The sequence below is a fragment of the Notolabrus celidotus genome, chromosome 12 (genome assembly GCF_009762535.1).
Source record: "Notolabrus celidotus isolate fNotCel1 chromosome 12, fNotCel1.pri, whole genome shotgun sequence".
In the NCBI taxonomy this organism is placed as follows: Eukaryota; Metazoa; Chordata; class Actinopteri; order Labriformes; family Labridae; genus Notolabrus; species Notolabrus celidotus.
In genome coordinates, this window is record NC_048283.1 from 598,249 (window position 1) to 622,072 (window position 23,824).

The 23,824-nt window shown below is 46.1% G+C and overlaps 2 protein-coding genes across 2 annotated transcripts in view; one reads left to right on the plus strand and one right to left on the minus strand.

The window, feature by feature from the left end:
* The window catches only part of LOC117822677 (apolipoprotein L3-like), a 187,133-nt gene extending 179,635 nt beyond the window's left edge, over positions 1–7,498 (minus strand). The window contains exon 1 of the mRNA XM_034697525.1: positions 7,437–7,498. Coding sequence (XP_034553416.1) covers positions 7,437–7,498 — 62 coding nt within the window. The remainder of the gene's footprint in view (positions 1–7,436) is intronic.
* Positions 7,499–7,992: 494 nt separating this feature from the next.
* On the plus strand, positions 7,993–20,562 carry bcan (brevican). Its single transcript, XM_034697526.1, has 14 exons — positions 7,993–8,158; positions 8,481–8,873; positions 9,727–9,901; positions 9,983–10,110; positions 10,235–10,528; positions 10,774–12,597; positions 12,689–13,351; positions 13,414–13,653; positions 15,624–15,728; positions 15,826–15,984; positions 18,461–18,543; positions 19,600–19,744; positions 19,833–20,015; positions 20,114–20,562. Exons 1-14 carry the CDS (start codon positions 7,993–7,995, stop codon positions 20,254–20,256), a joined length of 4,701 nt encoding a protein of 1,566 aa, XP_034553417.1. The 3' UTR covers positions 20,257–20,562.
* The last annotated feature ends 3,262 nt before the right edge of the window (positions 20,563–23,824 follow it).

A 23,824-nucleotide genomic window follows, 5' to 3' on the forward strand; every position in this document is an offset into this window, starting at 1 on the left:
ACATCCTCTCTCTTTCTCTCTCTCTTTGGCCCTCGCCGCCTTTTTTTCCCCTCAAGGTGAAGTCATTGACTATTCAGCCACTTGTGATGCCTGTCTTTGCACTTCTGATGTTGCCTGGGATGCGTCCTCTGCCCGCTCTGCCTCCCCTTAAAACCTCCTCTCCCCCCCTCTTTCTCTCTCTCTGTTTTCTGTGTGTCGGGCATATAGTGGAAAAGTTTGAAATGAAGAGATAGTTGGTTTGGTGGAGGGCTGTCAGGCGGAGATAAATGTGTCTGTCTTTTGTCTGTTTGATGAAGAAAGAAAGTGAAAGCAGTCTGACGGGAAGCCGAGAGTCTGACAGTTACTTTATCTGTCATCAGTCTCCTTTATTAAAACTTGTCAGACTGTTATGAAGAGATTTCCTGGTCAGAGTCACACCTTGGAAACACAATCTGACGCTTTGTCCTTTCTCTTTTAAAAATGTCTTTCCCCTCCACTGGCTCCTCTGTGCTCAGACAGATCCATCTGGTTTGTGCTGTTTTGTGAGTCCAAGGTGGACAGGTGGATTATTATACATTTTGAGATTGCACAGATCAAATTGTAGCATGTAAGACCTTCCTGGAGTCCCTGAGCTCCCTTGTCCCGTAGGTTCCTCTGGATCTCTGCTGCTGTGGACGTGCCAGACTCCAGCTGGGTCTGGTTCAAGGAATAAGGTCCAACCCCAACATGGTCTCAGCAGATGTGTGTCTAACATGAGTCTGGTCCTGCTGGAGGTTTCTGCCTGTTAAAGGGAGTTTGTGTGGACTAATCCCAAGACCCAGCTCTCTTACACACTGTTGCAAGCTTGCAAAACTAACATGTTGACACCAGGTTTGTAGGCAAGTTGACAGACAAGGCAATAAGATGTAGGCCTTCCTGTGGTGCCTTCAGTCTCAAAGAGTAGTATGGGAGGTAGAGCCTTCAATTACCAGGCCCCTCTCCTTTGGAATCACCGAACAGGCTGAATCCAGGAGGAGCTTAAAACTTACCCAATGATAAAGCTTACAGTGAGGGCTGGCTTAGGTTTAGACCAGTTCTTACTTCTGCTGCTATAGGCTTAGCTCTGGGATCCTATCTCCCCCCCTCCCCTTGATCACTTTAGTACTAACTATAGACCTTCTGGAGTCCCTGAGCCCCCTTGTCCCGTAGGTTCCTCTGGATCTCTGCTGCTGTGGACGTGCCAGACTCCAGCTGGGTCTGGTTCAAAGAATAAGGTCCAACCCCAACACGGTCTCAGCAGATGTGTGTCTAACACGAGTCTGGTCCTGCTGGAGGTTTCTGCCTGTTAAAGGGAGTTTGTGTGGACTAATCCCAAGACCCAGCTCTCTTACACACTGTTGCAAGCATGCAAAACTAACATGTTGACACCGGGTTTGTAGGTAAGTTGACAGACAAGGCAGTAAGATGTAGGCCTGCTTGTGGTGCCTTCAGTCTCAAAGAGTAGTATGGGAGGTAGAGCCTTCAATTACCAGGCCCCTCTCCTTTGGAATCACCGAACAGGCTGAATCCAGGAGGAGCTTAAAACTTACCCAATGATAAAGCTTACAGTGAGGGCTGGATTAGGCTTAGACCAGTTCTTACTTCTGCTGCTATAGGCTTAGCTCTGGGATCCTATCTCCCCCCCTCCCCTTGATCACTTTAGTACCAACTATAGACCTTCTGGAGTCCCTGAGCTCCCTTGTCCCGTAGGTTCCTCTGGATCTCTGCTACTGTGGAAGTACCAGACTCCAGCTGGGTCTGGTTCAACGAAAGTCTATCTAAATCTCAAAGAATAAGGTCCAACCCCAACACGGTCTCAGCAGATGTGTGTCTAACATGAGTCTGGTCCTGCTGAAGGTTTCTGCCTGTTTAAGGAAGTTTGTCCTTGCCACTGTAACTTGCTGGATTCTTTCTTTACTTCTGAGTCAACACAAGAGCGAACTAATCCCAAGACCCAGCTCTCTTCCACACTGTTGCAAGCATGCAAAACTAACATGTTGACACCAGGCAGGCAAGACAGTAAGGTGTAGGCCTGCTTGTGGTGCCTTCAGTCTCAAAGAGTAGTATGGGAGGTAGAGCCTTCAATTACCAGGTCCCTCTCCTTTGGAATCACCGAACAGGCTGAATCCAGGAGGAGCTTAAAACTTACCCAATGATAAAGCTTACAGTGAGGGCTGGCTCAGGCTTAGACCAGTTCTTACTTCTGCTGCTATAGGCTTGGCTCTGGGATCCTATCCCTCCCCTCGATCACTTTAGTACTAACCATAGACCTTTCTGGAGTCCCTGAGCTCCCTTGTCTCGTAGGTTCCTCTGGATCTCTGCTACTGTGGAAGTACCAGACTCCAGCTGGGTCTGGTTCAACGAAAGTCTATCTAAATCTCAAAGAATAAGGTCCAACCCCAACTCGGTCTCAGCAGATGTGTGTCTAACATGAGTCTGGTCCTGCTGGAGGTTTCTGCCTGTTTAAGGGAGTTTGTCCTTGCCACTGTAACTTGCTGGATTTCCTTACTTCTGAGTCAACACAAGAGCAGACTAATCCCAAGACCCAGCTCTCTTACACACTGTTGCAAGCTTACAAAACTAACATGTTGACACCAGGTTTATAGGACAGTTGACAGACAAGGCAATAAGATGTAGGCCTGCTTTTGGTGCCTTCAGTCTCAAAGAGTAGTATGGGAGGTAGAGCCTTCAATTACCAGGTCCCTCTCCTTTGGAATCAGGAACAGGCTGAATCCACGAGGAGCTTAAAACTTACCCTATGATAAAGCTTACAGTGAGGGCAGACCAGTTCTTACTTCTGCTGCTATAGGCTTAGCTCTCCTATCCCCCCCGATCACTTTAGTACTAACCATAGACCTTTCTGGAGTCCCTGAGCTCCCTTGTCTCGTAGGTTCCTCTGGATCTCTGCTGCTGTGGACGTGCCAGACTCCAGCTGCTACAACTACTACTATCCGTCTCCCCACTATCATCTCTCTCTCTCTCTCTTCATCTCTCTCTGTCCCTCTCTCCAACACGGTCTCAGCAGATGTGTGTCTAACATGAGTCTGGTCCTGCTGGAGGTTTCTGCCTGTTAAAGGAAGTTTGTCCTTGCCACTGTAACTTGCTAAATGCTGCAAAGTGCTCTGCTCATGGTGGATTAAGATGAGGTCAGACTGAGTCCTGTCTGGAAGATGGGACTGGATCTGATCCTGTCTTGATGATGGGTCTAGACCTGCTCTGTTTGGAAAGAGTCTGAGGAGAATGTTTGTTGGGATTTGGTGCTTTATAAATACAGATTGAATGATTTATTGAAGATGGCTCTCACCCCTCTGCAACTTCAGCTTCACTTCTAACTTATGTAAGAAAAACCTCCAGCTTTAGAAAACCTCTTGATATGAGTATGTGTGTCTGTCGTCCTGCAGCTCTGTTTCCAGAAATGACTTGTCGGGCTCAGCTTTTATCCCAGGTGGCATTTCTGTCTTCAAAGCTCTCACTGCAGAGTGACGGAGCCAAATTGTGGCATTAAAGATTTGCTGAGTGATTATTTATTAATCCTGTTTTGATTAGAAATGTTCCTCAGCAGAGACCACAAAAACAAACTTTAATTCCTCAACTCATTTTGACCTTAACGCTCCTGTCAGACGAAGGAAAGGGCTCAGAGACGTCTGTGTTTTGATCACATCCACACTCGGCTGCAGGCGAATCGCAGACTCCTCAAATGAAAGATGTAACACTCTGGGTTTGGCTCCTCCAAGTGATCTGCTTGTGAATTCAGGCCTGCAGGGGAAGAGCTGACAGGTCTCTGGAGGGGTGGAGGTGTCGGAGGTCACCAGCTGTTTACTGTTTGTTTTCTTTGTTCCTGCGTGAACTGACTTTTAGTTTTCAGACACAAGAAATCTAGAGTTGATTGGACTGGAGGCTGGAAAAACTTCACCGTTACAGCTACGTTTGTCACAGCTGTTTGTTGATTCTTGGAAATAAACCAAATATCAGTTACTGCACCAAAGCTCTTTTGTGGGAGGCGGTCGGTCGGCAGGTTTGTCAGCAGACGTAAAGAGTAGAGAGAACTCTTAGCAGAACAAAGGTGTGAACAGAGGTACACAGAGGAAACGGGATTACAATACAACAAAGAAAAGCAGGATGGGAAGAAAAAGCTGAAAGAGAAAGTATGGGAGGATGAAAGGAGTGGTAATGATGGTAAATCTAGTTAAGTTGGTGTTGGGCTTCGCTCCGACCCTCCGGGAAGTTTGAGGGAATCAGAATTCAGCTCACACTCTGCAGCTCCTGAAGTCCGGCTCACAGCAGAGGGAGATCCAAGGACACGCAGGCGGAGGTCCGTCTGTCTGAGCTTCCAACACACACACACACATAGACGTATACACACATGTGCATGCACACACATGGTCACCTATAACATCTTTACCACTGCTCAGGAAAACTGCATCTTAACTGTGTTTTTATATACATCTTTTAAAGAGAGTGTTTGATGAAGTGGGGTCAAAGTTTTTATTGTGTGATCAAATAATCTGCAAATCCACTGATTTAATTTATTACAGCTTAATATAACAGAAGAGTATTGAACCCCTCCTGTGAGTTAATAACCTGCACACAGGAAGTACTATTTCAGGTTATTAAAGGTGACATATCATGCAAAAAATCCATTCTGCCCCTGTTCTGATTTCTCCACCTTTCTGTAAATGTGTGCTGAAACCAGCCGTTTCAGACTTCAGTGTTTTTGTTACGTAACAACAATATCAGGTCTGTCACGGAGTCAGAGCTCGGAGCTTGTTCAGCCCATAGACTGTATAAAATACAACTCAACCCCTCCTCCGTTTTTCATTCCCTGCACACATGTGTGCTAACAAGGAGCTTAGGAGGGAGGCATGCTAGTTGTAGGCTGTCTTAATAAACACAAAGGTCTCTTTGACTCCCCACGTCTGCAGATTTGAAGATCTAGTGGATGATTTTTATTTATCATGGATAAGTGCTAGCGCTAGTTAGCATAGCTACATAGCTACATGTCCTAGCTGTAGCTGTGTACCAAGACACACGTCGACATACTGACAAATAAAACAACAAGAAACACTAAATCTGTGACCAATCCTTCAGAAAGGTCCCGCTGCCTTTCTGGCAGAGGTCGGTTTGACTCCCCACGTCTGCAGATTTGAAGATCTAGTGGATGATTTTTATTTATCATGGATAAGTGCTAGCGCTAGTTAGCATAGCCACATAGCTACATGTTGGTAGCTGTGTACCAAGACACACGTCGACATGCTGACAAATAAAACAACAAGAAACACTAAATCTGTGACCAATGGTTCAGAAAGGTCCTGCTGCAGGCGCCTCTCCGTCAGGATCAGATTCTGGATCAGATTCAGAGGGTTGAAGTAATGCGATCTCTGAGCAGCCGTGTATATTAAGCCAACATGTAAACATTAGATCAACATGCTGGACAGCCGAGGCCACATCCACTTCATGAGGGGGCGTGGTCAGAGAGTAAACAGACTGTTCTGAGGAGGACTGAAGAAGAGGGTTTTTCAGGCAGACCAGAATCTGATTTCAAAGTGTTTTTTTGAGCATAAACTTTAAAGACATGTTTTGGGGACCTCTTAGACCAATATATGTTGATGAAAAAAGCGTGATATGTCCCCTTTAATTTGTGGCCACAAAATAGTTAATGATGGCTTGAAACTCGAGGAGCTGGTGTCACTGAATGTTTTTAAATCTCAAATGAAAGACCTTGAAGTTGAATCTTTAGAATGTGGTTGTTTTTAGTGCACCTTGTTACAACTGCCTCCTAGGTAACGGCTCTTTCTGCGACGAACATGTTTGTAAGGTGTACTTTGGTTCTCTGTGTGTCTGTGTCTGTAACTTCTGTTTTTTTTGCTGCTGGCTGTCTCTGCCCGGTCTCTTTTGAAAAAGAGATCTTTGATCTCAATGGGACCAACCTGGTTAAATAAAGGCTAAATACAATAATGCCAATCATGTCCATGCAGAGACTTTTCATTGTTGTTTTAGTTGTTTTCAAAGCTTGTGAGCCTCGGTGTCATCTATCCATATTTATGGGATTATGAGTTATTATTTCATGGCCATGATTTAGTGATTTATGGAAAGAAAATAGTTCTCCATTCGCAGGATTTATTTATCTTGTGGCCATGAAATAGTTATTGTGTATCTTGTCCATGCAGAGACTGATTAGTGCTGCATAAGTTCCTTTCAAAATGTCTAAACTTAGGTGTAAACTACCTCTATTCATGAGGTTTGTAGATGTAGATTGGCTAATTCTGGCATATTTACAGAAGTGTGAATTAATATGCATGGTCCTTTTAAGTGAAAAATAAATAAATAAATAAATAAATGTAAACAGTTGTGCTCATAAGTTTACATACCCTGGCAGAATTTGTGATTTTTTTGGCCATTTTTCAGAGAATATGAAGCAAAATTTTTATCAAACAACTGAGTTTACTTTTATCAATCAATCAATCTTTATTTGTATAGCGCCAAATCACAACAAACGTTATCTCAAGACGCTTTTACAAACAGAGCAGGTCTAGACCACTCTATGTCAAATTATGAACAGAGACCCAACACCAAGACAGGATAAGACTCAGTCTGACCCCACCTTAATCCATCATGAGCATTGCACATCGCAGTATTTAGCTAGTTACAGTGGTGAGGAAAAACTTCCTTTTAACAGGCAGAAACCTCCAGCAGGACCAGACTCATGTTAGACAGCCATCATGCCTCGACTGAGTTGGGTCTGGAAAGACAGATAGAGGGGAGTAAGAGAGAGAAGTGATAGTGATGAGACGAGTCGTAGAAGCTGTTGCCGCTGGAGTCCAGCACGTCCGTATCAGCTGGAGTCCAGATCGTCCACAGCAGGAGGACGTCTACGGCAGCTCAGAGGAATCTACGAGACAATGGAGCTCAGGGACTCCAGAAAGGTCTATGGTTAGTAACTTTAATGGGACAGGCAGAGTTAAAGTAAGTGATGAAGGGGTTGGGGGGAAGAGGGTGAGCTAGGATCCCAGTGTGTCAGTGTGCCAGTTCCCCCGGCAGTCTAAGCCTATAGCAGCATGACAAAAGCTGGTCCAAGCCTGATCCAGCTCTAACTATAAGCTTTATCAAAAGGAAAGTTTGAAGCCTACTCTTAAAAGTAGAGAGGGTGTCTGCCTCCCGGACCCTGACTGGTAGATGATTCCAAAGGAGAGGGGCCTGATAACTGAAGGTTCTACCTCCCATACTACTTTTAGAGATTTTAGGTACGATGAGCAGGCCTGCATGTTGGGAGTGTAGAGTTCTAGAGGGGTGATAGGGCACTATGAGCTCTTTAAGATACGATATGATATTAAATCATAAAGACAACAGAAACTAACCAAGAAACCATAAATTCTGCCAGGGTATGTAAACTTATGAGCACAACTGTATGTTATTGAAGTCTGTAACTTTTTAAATAATACATCCTGTAGAGATAAATCCAGCTTTTTCCACCGAAGAGTCTGAACAGTCTCTGCACGGACATGATTGACAATAACTTAACCACAGATTCCTGTTTCGTGGCTACACTAGTTATTAATTCGTGGACATAAATTATTCTTCTGCAGGTTTTAGTAAATGCAACCTAAAGGAGCAGGTCTCTGACTCTTATAGATGGGGATAAAACAGATCTGGTCCTTTCATTTTTCAATTACATTTACATATCTACATGGGAAAGCTGTCAGCTGTCTCTGATAATGAGCCATGAGTTGGCGGCAGTAGATCAGTCTGTAGTGACTCAGCCTGGGAGGTGGAGGGATGCCAGTTCAAATCCTGGTGCAGACCAACGTATGAAAACTGGACTGATTGCTGAAAAGGTGAAAGTTCAATCCTTGGGCATTGCCAAGGTACCCTTGAGCAAGACACCAAAATCCTGACAGCTTGTGCGCTCGTTTGTGTGCAGCCGCTCTCTGTTAGTGCATGTCTGCAGGATCCTGGTCATCATGTCTATATGCAATATATTAAAATAAATGTGCATGCATGCTTCAAACCAAACTTTCCAGTCCAGAGTTTATTATCATCTCAAGTTCAAACCCCTCCCCCTCTCTGCCTCTCACCCCCAGACTGGATGTGCTTCACCCTCTGCTGCTGTGTGCCATCTGTCAGCTCGTCCTGCCGTCGTCCTCTACCCCTGAACACGAGTCAGGTATGAATCCCCCCCTCCTCTCTGCAGCCCTGTCACTTTCTCTGCTCCCGTCCACCCCTCTATTAAATCTCACATGACCTCTGACCTCTCAGGGCAGTGGGTACTCTTTAATCATTTCCTGTTGCTCACTGTTTTCGCTGACTCACTCGTTCCTGAGGTCGTACGAGTGTAAGAGAGAAGGTGAGCTGATGTGCTGACGGATACAGCAGCTGGATGTCTTTACCTTTAGCTTTCCACTATCTCATTTTTATGCTAAGCTAGGCTGACTGAGCCCAGGTTACAGCTTCCAGGTATAGTCACTTATCTCCAATTGTCTCCTCAGATGATTCCAAGCTCCTCCAGGTGACCATCCCCACCTCCCCGCCCGTGTTGGCGGTGCTGGGCGGCTCTCTCACGTTACCCTGCCTGGTGTCTCTGGCTCACCCGCCGCCATCGCCATCCACCAACGGCCGCCACCAGGTGCTGTCTCTGCCGCGCATCAAATGGAGCGTCCTGACTCACGGGAAAGAGACGGAGATCCTGGTGGCCCGCGGGGACAGGGTGCGGGTCAACGAGGCCTACAAGGACCGGGCCTCGCTGCTCAACTACGCCTCCTCCCCCGCCGACCTCACCCTGCATCTGGAGAGCCTGAGGCACAACGACACCGGCTTCTACCGCTGCGAGGTGCAGCAGGGGCTGGAGGACGCCGACGATGTGGCTCAGATCAAGGTCAAAGGTCAGGACACAGTTAAAGACTCCTACGGTCAAATTCCACCAGATCCGTGTCCGGTCTGTCTCTGATCCGTCACAGCACAAGATCTGGTAGGTTTCTATTCTAGTCAATGTGTTAACTTCCACTGGATCCGCTCCGTTACGGAGTCCAGTCCAGCAGGTCGGAGCCCTCTGGATCAGATACGCAAGACTTCTATTTTTGCAGGATGCCGGAGCACGACGCATCAATCTCAACAGAGCAGATGGAGCGGGACAGGAAGTCAGGTTTCACCAAAACAACATCAAAATAGCAGCTTGATTTTCAAAATAAAAGCCTCCATGTCATCACCAGATCGTATTTCACTTAACTACAACAACAAACCAAAGTCATGATGAGCGGAGCCAGGCCTGGAGTCAACAGGTCAGAGGTTTTCAGAGGACCAGAAAGACAACATGGATGAGGAGAGGAGGAGGAGGAGGAGAAACCTCGGTCACATGACTCCAGCTGTCCGGAGGTCCTGAACCGTGCCGCGTTCTGAAAACACAACCAGTGGATGTTGACAGACGAGAGAACACGGATCAGAGATGGACCCGACACAGATCTGGTGGAAGTCCGATGTTGCTGGTTTCACTGTAGTAAATTCTTGGAGGCCCATTTCCTCCAAGGACTACATTGCTACCATCACAGTCTGTTTTGCTGCTGCAGGCTTACACACCTGGGAAACCCCAGATTTGTAATGACTCCATGGATTAACTAATCCAGCATTACTCTTTAATCTCACATTGGAAAAGTTATGGAAAACATAACGATGTCACCTTACGTTTCATAAAACATGATAGGTCTGTTGTCTCAGCGCTGTTGTTTCTGGGTTTTACAGGCGTCGTGTTTCACTATCGTGACGCCTCCAGTCGGTACGCCTTCACCTTCGAGCGAGCCAGGGAGGCCTGCGGGGAGATCGGGGCTGAGATCGCCTCTCCGGAGCAGCTCCTGGCCGCCTACAACAGCGGATACGAGCAGTGTGACGCCGGCTGGCTCTCAGACCACTCAGTGAGGTGAGAGCCTGAGAGGAACAGGTTCAGTGGAACAGAGGGAACATCACTGTGTTTCAATGTTGTGCATTATTACATCCTCAGATATCCCATCCAGATGCCTAGAGAAGGCTGTTTTGGGGACATGGACGGGATGCCAGGAGTGAGGAATTATGGGCTGTTGGAGCCGGATGAGCTGTATGACGTCTACTGCTACGTGGAGCATATTCATGGTAAGACAACTAAAGTTAAATGTACACATTACTTATTTTTATTCATCACGTACATGATATTTTCCTAACTCTGAAACTAGAGCTAACTGTTACCTGACTCTAACACCTGTCTGCTGCTGTCCAGGTGAAGTTTTCCATGGCTCCGCCCCCCAGCGCTTCACCTTCTGGGAGGGCAAGGAATACTGCCTGAGTCACGGAGCAGAGCTCGCCACCACAGCTCAGCTCTACGTCGCCTGGAACGACGGCCTGAACCTCTGCAGTCCAGGCTGGCTGGCAGACGGGAGCGTGCGCTACCCCATCGTCACCCCTAGAGAGCGCTGCGGGGGAGGGGAACCCGGGGTCAGGACCGTGTATCGCTACAGCAACCAGACGGGGTTCCCGGAGGTGCAGGCTCGACACGATGTCTACTGCTTCAGAGGTAAGTCTGAACATGTCTCTGGAAAGCAGAACGTGAACCAGGACCGACGCTCTCCTGTTCTACTTCAGGCTTTAGTGATAAATCAGGTCCTGACATGTGAACGGACAGAGCAAAGAAAAGATCACAGGTCCTGTTTCTTCCTCTCTGGATCAGTGAAAGTCCAGCACCCTGAGTGGCCGTAGAAACAGTTTTCATCAAACCTTTGGTGTCATAATGACCTTTTCTAAATCTGACCTTTATTCCAGATGATGACGGCGCCTACACAGAGTCCCCTCAGGACTTCCTCGCCACAGAGCCGGAGGACATCGGCCAGGACATCGTTTTCTTAACCAACCCAGCGGGCGAGGAGTTCAGCCTGAGCCAGGCGCTGGACAAAGAGGGCGAGGAGGTCCAACACAGCCAGACCGTCAGTCCTGTAAAGCAAGTCCCCGTGCAGGTTCAGCCCGTCACGTTCAGTTATGACCAGACAACGACGCTTCATGAGTCTGTGAGTTCAACAACTGAGCATCAAGAACACCTGGAGGACACCTTAGAGGTCATAGAGAGGGCAAGGTACCCAGAATCCTACCAACCAGCTCCTGAAGAAGACCCGGACATGGATCATGGAAAGTCTCACGAACCGTCTCACGAAGAGTCTCATGAACCGACTCACGAACCGACTCATGAAGAGACTCACGAAGAGACTCACGAAGAGACTCACAAACCTACTCATGAACTATCTCACGAACCGACTCACGAACCGTCTCACGAAGAGTCTCATGAACCGTCCCACGAACCTACTCACGAACCGACTCATGAACCGTCCCACGAACCTACTCACGAACCGACTCACAAACTGTCTCACGAACCGTCTCACAAACTGTCTCACGAACCGACTCACAAACTGTCTCACGAACCGACTCATGAACCGTCTCACGAACCTACTCACGAACCGTCACACGAACCTACTCACGAACCTACTCATGAACCGACTCACGAACCTACTCACGAACCTACTCACGAACCGACTCACGAACCGTCACACGAACTGTCTCATGAACCATCCCACGAACCTACTCACGAACCTACTCACGAACTGACTCACGAACTATCTCACGAACCGTCTCATGAACCGACTCATGAAGACTCTCATGAACCATCTCACGAACTGTCTCACAAACTGACTGACGAACCTACTCAAGAACCGACCCAGGAACCATCTCACGAAGAGTCTCATGAACCGTCCCACGAACCTACTCATGAACCGTCACATGAAGAGTCCCATGAACCTACTCATGAACCGTCACATGAAGAGTCCCATGAACCTACTCACGAAGAGTCTCATGAACCGTCTCATGAACCATCTCACGAACTGTCTCACGAAGAGTCTCAAGAACCGTCAACAACTTCTCCAAACCATGAAGAGGAAACAACCGACCACGAAGACTTCACTCCGTCCCTAACTGATTCAACAACTGCAGAGGACAGAGGGACTACAGGGGTAAGAGAGACCTCAGAGGTCAGAGAGACCTCGGAGGCCGGACAGACCACAGAGGACAAAGGGACCTTAGAGCACACAGAGACCTCAGCGGACAGAGAGACCTCAGAGGACAGTGGGACCTCAGAGACCTCAGAGGACAAAGAGACCTCAGAGGACAAAGAGACCTCAGAGGACACAGAGACCTCAGAGGACACAGAGACCTCAGAGCATCACGTATCTGAGACTGAAGGTCTGGATAACACCACATCAGACTCTACTGTTGCTCCTCAAGAGGGCGACCTTCCTATCCTACAAGAGGTCTACACTCCAGAAGTCCACCTGGACCACGACCCTGTGACTGTTCCCTCTCTGGATGCGTCAGGACGGACAGACGAGACCACAGCTGGTCCTGGTGTGGAGATATCAGCTCTGACTTCTTCACCCCACACTGAGGAAGAGGACGATCACTCCACTACAGAGTCTTTTGAGAACAGCACGCCTGAGAACCCTCCGACAGAAGAGTCTGAAGAGGAGAGGACAAGTCCAGACTCTGTGACTCAAAGTTTGAACACGTTGGCGTCCTCTGAGATGATCCCGACGACTGACTCAGGTAAATATTCAGGGACGTTTGGACTCTCAGTGTTTCTCAGATTTCCCTCCTTTCAGATAATAATGTAGTAACTGATCTCTTCTGTTCGTAGGTTTTGATCCCACACAGGAACACCAGGATGTGACGACACAATCCTCATTTCCTGTCGATGACTCCAGCGTCCCTCCTGATAACGACACAGACATCCTCTCAGCAGACGTCCTCACAGTCACATACGACTCCGACTCCTTCGATCCGGTCACTCTGTCGACCTCCTCTGAATCCGTGACTCTGTCCCCGCCGGCCGTGGAGGTCGAGGCCAGCTCCCCAGAGATCCTAACCTTCGTAAGCAATTGTTCATCCGGGGCTGAACAGCTGGAGGACATGCAGGACAAACTTGAGCATGAAGGATTAGGAGAGAACCCAGAAATGCTGCTCTGCACGAGCCAGAACACCACGGACGACGACCTGGAGGAGAGAGGACAGGACGCCGACGAGGGATCAGGTGAGACGTCCGTAGACGGCGAGGAGGTGAAGCCAAATCCGACTCTGTCCGGAGGAGCTGAAGGTGAGGACGGCGATGATTCCTCGCTTGAATCAGACGTCAAAATCACGCTCATCCCGGATCTGACGCTCACGCCGGGCTGGGAGCCAGAACCTTCCACGTCCACGCCGCAGGAGTCTCGCTCTGATCGGGAATACAGCGCCGAGCCGCCCGTCAATCAGGACTCTGAGGAGCAGGACGTCCACACAGAGGACACGTCCAGGAAACACGGTGAGTTTAAAGAAAGACGAACACATGCTGAACAGTTATTAAATCTGAAACTGAATCAACAGGTGATGCATCGGAGGAAGACAGCACAGACGAGCCTGCCGTTAAGATCTGCACGTGGAGGCCGGACGAGGAGGAGACCGTGAGTCCGACGCTCGGCACAGACGGCGAGGACGTCACGGACTCTGATCCCACCGTGAGCACCGAGGACGTCCACAGGGAGCACGGCGAACAGACGGCCCTGGCTGCTGCTGCTGCTCCGCCCGCCGTTAAAGTGTCTGCTGAGAAACACGGAGGCTCACCAGGTACCTCGACAGGAAGTGCTGCATGTCTGATGTGAACAGAAACAACAGCTGGGTCGGTTTGGGAGCGAGGGGAAGAGATTTACGGGACGCTGCAGTTTAGACCTCCAGGCATGACTGAGATCACTTCACATCTTTAAGTAACCCTCAGAGAACGTGTGTTTGAAGGAATAATATTAAAGAAAAATGTAAATATGTAAATAATAACCTTTAACTGAGATCACTTTCCCACGTCTGTACCACAGAGAGCTTCAATAATAAGACAGAAGTTATGTTCCTCTGTGTTTTGATGCAGAGCAGAAGAAATATGGGAATCAAAAACAGCAGTAAACTGAGTAAGATAGTGTTGTAGTCAAGACCACATGAGCCCAGACCAAGACATGTCCCAGACCAGAGTGCACAGAGACCAAGCGCTTCCTCTCTTATCACAGTAATGACAGGGACAGAGACTGCATCAGAGGTGGTCTCAACCGGTCTTGATATAGAATATGGAGTCTGCCCATTCCAAGACCAAGACGAGACCAAGACCTTAAATAAGCAATGCTTGATCCTGATTGGTCAAAACCCCTTGACAACGGTTATTAACTTTCACTAACATGAGCAACACCAGAGACAATCTGATCACACGTCATGTCAAATCAATCCACAGAGAAGAGTTCAGACACAGTTAGCTTCTGCTTGTTGACACCACAGACCTTAAGGGGAGGTACATTTTCATATTGGATCCTGTGCAGCAATATTAGCAACAAGCGGAGCAGGTAATAATAATAATAACAATAATGATAATGCATTTTATTTGGAGGCGCCTTTCTTGACACTCAAGGTCACCTTACATCATTAAAACATCAAGAATGGACAGAGGAGTTGTGGTCAGATGGAGTAAGCCAGTCTAAATGAGTTTTGAGTTTGGATTTAAAATGTGGGAGTGAGTCAGTGTCACTGAGGTCAGGTGGGAGAGAGTTACAGAGCTGGTAACAAGGCGAGCAGGGGGGACAGTGAGGTGGATGGAGGAGGAGGATCTGAGGGTGCGGACGGGTGTGGCAGTATGGAGGAGGTCAGAGAGATATGGAGGGGCGAGGTTGTGTTTGGATTTGAAGGTGAGGAGAAGTGTTTTGTAGTTGATCCGGTGTGTGACGGGGAGCCAGTGGAGCTGTTGCAGGATGGGTGTGATGTGGTGGATGGAGGCGGTGCGTGTGATGATACGGGCGGCTGAGTTTTGAACCAGTTGTAGTTTATGGAGGGTTTTGTGGGGGAGACCAAACAGAAGGGAGTTGCAATAGTCCAAGCGGGAGGTGACGAGGCTGTGAACAAGAATGGCGGTGGAGTTGGGAGTGATTGAAGGATGGAGGTGGAAGTAGGTGGACAAGGGTGACGTGGTTGATATGGGAGGTGAAGGAGAGGGTGATGTCGAGGATGACACCCAGACTCTTAACCTGAGGGGAAGAGGGAGGAGTTGTCGATGGGAATAGAGAAGTGATGGAGTTTGTTGAATGTAGATTTTTATGCCAATTAGCAGAAGTGAGAGAAACTTTAGGTTAGCGATCTCTCCAAAGAAACTTAACCCATGAGTGGTGGTGATGATAGCAGCAGGGTTCAAAGTTGTGAAATTAGTCATCATCTTCGTGTCAGTGGCTTGTCTCACCCAGTCAGGATTCTATTTCCCATAACTTCCTGTTAGGGAGTGTGTGTTTATTTACAGATTTGAATTCACAGAGACGTTTTCTCTGTGTGTTCAAACACTGATTCTGAAACATGCAGGAGAGCAGTGAGAATTATCTGGTTCAACAGCTCCCCCTGCTGGTGGAGAGAAGGTGTTAAAAACTTGAATCTGCACAAAGCATATTCATTCAATTTGATTTGTATCCTCAAGAAAAAGGACAACAAAGAGCTCAGAGCACAGATATTAAACTCATTAATCAGTTAAATAAGATTATATTTCTGAGTAACATCTTAATATCTTGTCTTCCCTGCAGACTCGTGCCTGGAGAACCCGTGTCTGAATGGAGGAACCTGCATAGACGGAGAATCCCGGAGCTGCGTGTGTCTTTCGGGTTATGGAGGAGACTTCTGCGAGACAGGTTCAGTGTCCCCGTTTGATAAACTCTCTGAATGCAAAGCCGAGGATCTTCCCTCTGAGTCTCAAAGTCTCTCTGTGTGTCTCCTCTCCTCCGTCAGACGTGGAGGTGTGCGAGCTCGGCTGGGAGAAGTTTCAGAGCTTCTGTTATCGTCACTTCGCCATCAGGCAGAGCTGGGAGGCGGCTGAGCAGCACTGCCGCATGTGTGGAGGACATCTCCTGTCGGTCATGACGCCCGAGGAGCAGGACTACATCAACGGTGAGCTTAACCCCTGATGAACCGTACTCTCCAACATCTCTACATCAGTGAAGTCATCTGAAGCACGCACAGATCACGAGACAGGCGGTTTATATTTCCTGATTTGCACAACATCAGAGACCAGACCATAAAAAGACCAGAAAGAAGAAAAAGAGTCTCAGAATGACCAGAAGTAAACAGTACAACACAAAATGAAGCAACCACTAAAAGACAACAGAGAAAAATGAAGACATTAAAGGCAAAAAAACCTCCACCAAAGACACGAAACATACAAAAAGAGGAACAAAATCACCACAGAGGGATAGAAAGCATCCAAACTGACACTAATGTCCACAAAAACATTTATAAAGTCAGATAACATGACCCAAAATCACCTCAAGGAAACAAAGTGAGCATAAACACGCCTTTAAAATTTAACAGCTCATGCTTTTATTTTGAAAGGTCATTTTTCCTTGCATGATTAAGGGCTTAAAGGCACTATGAGGAGTTTTTAACTGCCTGAGAAACAGACTGAAAATGATACTGATGCCTCTTTATGACCTTCAATAGCAAATAAGTCCATCAGCAGCAACACTGGCACCTTCTCTGTTGTAATGTTTAATGCCTGAAACCGACCTGGGGGGGTAGGTGTCAGACCAGATGATGGACATCTTGCTTCAGCAACAGCCTTTATTTGACTGTTTTCATGGAAAATAATCACATTGCCTGATAAAGTTGACTGTTGAACACAACAGGATGAGGCTTTTGTTGAAAACACTACTTTTGCATGTATAGGACAAGAGATAAGAGGTATCACTTTGTCCACAAGGGGGCGCCAGGATTGATACAAAACAAAAGTTCCTCACAGCAGCTTTAATGAATATGTAGGAAAATAAAAGTTTGATGTTTTTCTTCTGCTTTAACTCACAGAGCACTAGCTTTCTTTTGTTTTTGCACAAACTGTACTCAAAAAAATATTAATCATCCTTCAAGCTTGCATTATTTGTCAGTCTGTGTGTGTTTAAACATGCCTGCAGGACCAAGTCATATTTTCTCCACACTCAAAGGTCGATCTCAGAGGGGAGAGAGTATGATCTAACATGGGACGGAGCTGTTTTGCTCTTTTAAATGCAGCTATCAGATCTGTGGTGTCTGTGTGTCTTTGAATGCAGCATCCCTTACATATCAGACTTTTTTCATCAACATATATTGGTCTAAGAGGTCCCCAAAACATGTCTTTAAAGTTTATGCTCAAAAAAACACTTTGAAATCAGATTTTGGTCTGCCTGAAAACCCCTCTTCTTCAGTCCTCCTCAGAACACTCTGTTTTCCCTCTGACCACGCCCCCTCATGAAGTGGATGTGGCCTCGGCTGTCCAGCACGTTGATCTAATGTTTACATGTTGGCTGAATATACACGGCTGCTCACAGACCCGCGTTACTTCAACCCTCTGAATCTGATCCAGAATCTGATCCTGACGGAGAGGCGCCTGCAGCAGGACCTTTCTGAACCATTGGTCACAGATTTAGTGTTTCTTGTTGTTTTATTTGTCAGTATGTCGACGTGTGTCTTGGTACACAGCTACCAACATGTAGCTATGTGGCTATGCTAACTAGCGCTAGCACTTATCCATGATTAATAAAAATCATCCACTAGATCTTCAAATCTGCAGACGTGGGGAGTCAAAGCGACCTTTGTGTTTATTAAGACAGCCTACAACTAGCATGCCTCCCTCCTAAGCTCCTTGTTAGCACACATGTGTGCAGGGAATGAAAAACGGAGGAGGGGTTGAGTTGTATTTTATACAGTCTATGGGCTGAACAAGCTCCGAGCTCTGACTTCCTGTTACAGAAGTCTGAAACGGCTGGTTTCAGCACACATTTACAGAAAGGTGGAGAAATCAGAACAGGGGCAGAATGGATTCTTTTCATTCTTGGGGGTTTTGTAGACATGCAAGGGAAACATATTTCAGGTAGAGAACCATTAAAAAGTCCATTTTGCATGATATGTCACCTTTAAAGCATCCTCTTTCTTCAGATATCAAACTTCCCGTCTTTCATCCTCACATTCCTTAAATTCAGACTCTTCTTCAATCCCTTGAAACCGTCCAGACAAGACACAACAAACACTTTCATGTCCTCCCCCTCGTATTGAGCCGGTGTTCTTCAGAAAATGTCACGCTTTTGAAGTTTGTGTTTCGTCTGAAGACGAGGGCGTGAGATGGATATCTGACATTCCTCTGGTGGCTGCTTGTTGCTCTGCGGGCTGTCGCCATGGATCCTTTAAACAGAGACTGGAGGTGTTTGGGGAGAGTGTGGAGGAGACGTTTTTAAAAAGCATGAGAACTCTGGTTTGTGATTAAAACTTCACAGGAGGAGCTTTAAAAACTGAATCTGTTTCCTTCATTGTGTCTCTATCTGTCTTTTATTTTGAAGCTTATGTTGTGTGCATAAACAACTCTTATTTTCTTACTTCCTTTTCTCAAACTCTCAAACAGACAGGTACAAAGAGTATCAGTGGATCGGATTAAACGACAGAACCATTGAGGGAGACTTCCGCTGGTCTGACGGGAACCCTCTGGTGAGTTTCTCTCAGAGTCTGCAGCTTGATCTGAGTATTTAACTTCCTGTGAGTGTCACATTTCAGGTTTGGGGAACTTGTAAATAAATATGTACATTTGAGGGTCTGATTCACTGAAGGATTGTGCAGCTTTTGCGCTCATTCAACCTCTGTAGCCAAAAAGACATCGTCTCATTCACAAAGCACATGCACACAGTTAGGTCAGACTTCCACCAGATCCATCTCTGATCCGCTACGGTCCGGCTCCATGCTCTCTCGTCCGTACGTAGCTGGACCGCCGGACAGCTGGAGTCATGTGACCGAGGTTTCTCCTCCTCCTCCTCCTCTCCTCATCCATGTTGTCTTTCTGGTCCTCTGAAAACCTCTGACCTGTTGACTCCAGGCCTGGCTCCGCTCATCATGACTTTGGTTTGTTGTTGTAGTTAAGTGAAATACGATCTGGTGATAACACAGAGGCTTTTATTTTGAAAATCAAGCTGCTGTTTTGATGTTGTTTTGGTGAAACCTGACTTCCTGTCCCGCTCCATCTGCTCTGTTGAGATTGATGCGTCGTGCTCCGGCACCCGGCACAAATAGAAGTCTTGTGTATCTGATCCGGAGGACTCTGACCTGCTGGATCAGAGACACAACGGAGCGGATCCAGTGGAAGTTAACACATTGACTAGAATGGAAAGCTATCAGATCTGGAGCTGTGACGGATCGGGGACAGATTTAAGTCTGATGTAAGCTGTGCTGTTACACAACAAGTTTGAACGAGCTGCTTTATGCTAGCTCACACCAGCTGGGTATAAACTAGGAGTCAGGATGAGAGCACACAGCGCAGCTCTGTGCAGCACAGAGTGGAGATGCTAACAGCTCAGACGCAAAACAAGAGCAAACTGCACAGAGCTGCAGGACTTTGTGGGCGTGTATGTGCTTGAATATGATCAGTGAAATGTGTTTTGTGAATTAGACCTTGTTTGCATTTTCCCTCTAGTGTTAGGAACACGGGGAAGGTGTGATGCAATGAAAATCTAAGAACATGAGCGATGAATGTGACCTTCCTGTCTCCATCAGCTCTATGAGAACTGGTACAGAGGTCAGCCTGACAGCTACTTCCTGTCCGGCGAGGACTGCGCAGTGATGGTGTGGCACGACGGCGGCCGCTGGAGCGACGTGCCGTGCAACTACCACCTCTCCTACACCTGCAAGAAGGGCATGTGTGAGTGCACGCCGTCGCTCTTTCCTCAGCTCTCTGTCGTCACAGGAAGTCGAGTTGTATTATTGTTCATGTTTCCTCCGTCCGACAGCGTCCTGTGGCGAGCCCCCCAGAGTTCCAAACGCTAAGGTGTTTGGGAGGAAGAGGCCGCGGTATGAGACCAACACGAAGTTGCGGTATTACTGTGCGGACGGCTTCATGCAGAAACTGAAGCCTGTGATCACATGCCTGCCCGGCGGCCAGTGGGAGGAGCCTCTGATTACATGCATGCCGAGTAAGTCCTGACCTTTCGGTTTCAGTACGCCTCAATGGATCAGATTTTGTGGTACAGAGAGAATGTAACCCTTTATTTACCCCCTGTCTCTTCTTCAGCTCACTCAGTAGAAGACGACTCGGTCACTCCTCTTCCTCACCAGCAGGAGGCGGCGGTGGAGGCAGGAGAGGTCGTGGAGGCGACGGGAATGACCACAGAGAAAACAGCTCCTCTCTTCTGGGACATTAAGTGGAACTTCTAAAGCCATCCTGCCTTTTTGTAAACTGTTTCCTCCTCCTGTTTCCTGTTTCCTGTTTCCTCCTCATCACACATCTGAAGACTCTCCTGCACCGAATTAACCGTATCAATGTAATCTGTAAATTCAGAGTTGTCTTGAGGCTGCAGATCTGTGGTCACGTGATCATGCGGACGTTGGTATGGAAGCCCCAAGTGGCAAGTGAGAACAAAATCCTGGTGATCCAATTTAACAAGTTTTCTGTCCTTTACTACTCACCACATAAGAACATCATTTTCATTTTTCTCATTTTTTTAAACAGTTGAAAGAAAAGTTTTTATTGTTGTTGTTTTTGTGTAATTCTCATTTTGGCCACAAGAGGCTTCAATCTACCATTACTCATGCTCTAAAGGAGACTAACGTCGTGTTCACACCGGACACGAATACACATTTTCTTCCTTAATTCGTATCTAATTGAACACCAGAATGTTCTCGCTTCATTTGCATGAATAACTTGCTCCATTTTCGTGTACGCAAGTTCCCTAAGACACGAAGCCAGTTATGCAAGTTGGGGCAGTGCTAACTCTCCGGTACGTCCGATAGCTGGAGTAAAGATCACAAATGTTTCACAACGTCCCGGATAATCCAACCTCTGCATTCACTTCCTCAAAGCAAGCTCCTTTTAATCCTTTAACTTTAGAGTTCTTCCTCCCTCTTCAGACTAATGAACCTCTGCCAGTCCGTTCGTCACATCATACACCACCGGAGACTCTCCATGCTGATTGGTCATCGTTGCAGAAATGATCAGCAGGGGATCGTATCGTGAATACTCATGTTCTAAAGGAGACTAATGTCGTGTTCACACCGGACATGAATACCATTATTCAATCACTTAATTCTTGCGTAATTGAAAGCCAGGATGTTCTCTCTTAAGTTGCACGTATAACTCGCTCTATTTCCGTGTACGCAAGATTCCAAAAGACAGGAAGTCAGTTATGCATATTTGAGTGTGCTAACTTTCTGGTTCAACCGATCGCTTGAATAAAGTGACAAATGTTTCAAAACTTACAACCCTCAATCTAGATCAGGGGTGTCAAACTCATTTCAGCTCAGGGGCCACACACAGCCCAAATTGATCTGAAGTGGGCCCGACCAGTAAAATCATAACATAATATGTTTGTATGGTCTTTATTGCCATGATGAGTCTCCCAGTGGGCTTTTGCTCTTTAAGCACTGAGACCTGCTGCGAACACACAAAACACACGAGTTATCCATTCACCTGACACAGAGTTTAATGTTTACTGCAAAAGAACAGATAGATTAGAATAATGAAGGAGGTAAAGTGGACTATTTTGGACCCCTCAGTTCCAGCATGAACAGTCTGCTTGCTGGACAGTGTTGTATGCAGCGGTGTGGTGCTAGTGTTAGTAGTTAGTGGATCATCTTATAGTGCCCAAAAAAATCTTTATGAATCCCAATCGGATTACGCAAACAGCAAGTCATTTATTTTATCACTTTGAGAAAAAAAGTCCTGGGAAAAAAAAAAACGCTTTTCAGCTTCTGGTTCACTCAGTCAGCACCGTAGACTGTATACAATATGCTGCTCGACTGCTGTCAAGCTATTGTGATGTAAAGAGGCTGGCTGACTAGCCAACAACTCCAGTGTTCCCGCCTGTCAGTCAAGTCAGCTGTGCCTCTCATTGGAAGACTCATAATCTCAATATCTTCCAAATTGCTGCATTAGAAAAAAAACTCAACCCCTACAGTGTGTGCCGATAGAGAAATGATCTATCCAGACTACACTGGTCTTTTGTACCAGGCTGTAAACATGTTTATTTCTACTGTAAAGATCGTCTTGAGCCAGCCTCAAGCGGATCCTCAATGAACTGCAGTTTTTAGCACTTCCACATTGGACTCATATTTTATAGACCAGAGGTTGCCGCCTGATCTCAACTGAATTTTGCAAATAGCAAGTAATCTATCTTCTCACTTTAAGAAAAAAAGCATTGTTCAGGTTTTGGATTACTCCTATGATTTTATGTGACCCCCCAGAGGACAAATCTGAAATAGTAGTTACTTTCATTGAAAAATTCCAGTTAATGTGTTCTCTGTAATTTCTTCACTTTGCAAAGTGGTTCGGTTTTGGCCCACGGGCCGCATGTTTGACACCCCTGATCTAGATCCTCCATGTATTAATTTAACTTCAGTTTGTCCATAAAAACACTCTTTATCAGACCCCTGTGTCTTTTTACTTTAAGGAAGATGGAAACCTGTGCTTTAGGAGGACATATTTATGCAACATGTTCAAATATCAGATCTGAAATCTTGAGCACATTAACCCTACACTCTGTTTTCTTTTTTAGAGACCATCAATGTTAGAAAACTTTCAGAATAAACCAAATTGAAAGTAGTAACAGAGTTTAAAGGAAAAGTTTGTGTTCGAGGGATTTGGAGGAATATCAGATTTTAATACAAAGGTACAAAAATGGAAAATGACAATGTTGAATTCATGAATTTGACAGCTGTTGCCATATTTTAATATTATTTTAAACAGTCTGTTGATTATGGTAGTTTGTAGCTCAGCAGATCGTCACTGGCTGCATTTCATGTGTTTGACTTTCAGACAGCTTACTTTATGCAATGTTAAATTAATAAAATAATTAAGGGAAAAAAAGCAAAAATTTTAAATCAGTTAAAGTTAAAAAGATCAGATAAATACAAGAAATAAATAGATCAATAAATACAAATTGGTCAGACCATGAAGAATGCAATGAAGTTAAAATTTTCATTTTTAAAACATTAGAATATAAATATTTTAACTTGTGAAGCGATCACACATCGATATCTGATGGAATAACTTTTACATTTAATTGTTACTCTTGATGCAAAACTCCAAGCAGCTTGTTTTGTCTGATTAGCAGTCAGGTGATTTAAATCAGTACCTCGTTAAGTCCAATGAGGCTCACCTGTCAATTAAACACCCTGGATGAAGATGCATGACGACACGCTGACTTGAGAACGGGTTTGGAGCGGTCTCTTCAAGTTTGGTAGACTTGACCCTGAAGTAGAGGTCCTCACGGTGTTCTGGAGCATAAATGTGCATAAATTACTTTTTATTTTTGTAGAGCTTCCCTCTCTTTAACTCTTTTACCTTCATCATCTCTTTCTAGATAGACACAGAGCACCATCAGTGAAATCAAACACACCTCTCCTGCACATAACTTCCCTTTTAGTTTCCACACATGGTGTTTTCTAAGCGTGCAGACCGCTCATCCTCCGGTGCTTTTTATTCAGGTGTGGTCTCCTAACATGAACTGTACTGTATCTGTAATCAGCCAGAAATGTACAAGCACACTGTAAATTAATCACTTTGATTTCATATATTTAAATAACTGTATCATGAAGGTAACAGCTGATGCAACAATATCTCTGCATCGAGCGTATCACTCCTAGTTTATAGAGATGTTCAGTGATAGACGCAGTAACAGTGTTGATCTAATGAATGCATGTTTATGTACGAGCAGAAATAACAGAGTAGAAATACTAGAACCGATGACAAAGGGAATAAATGTAATTTTTTAAATGTAGCCTGATT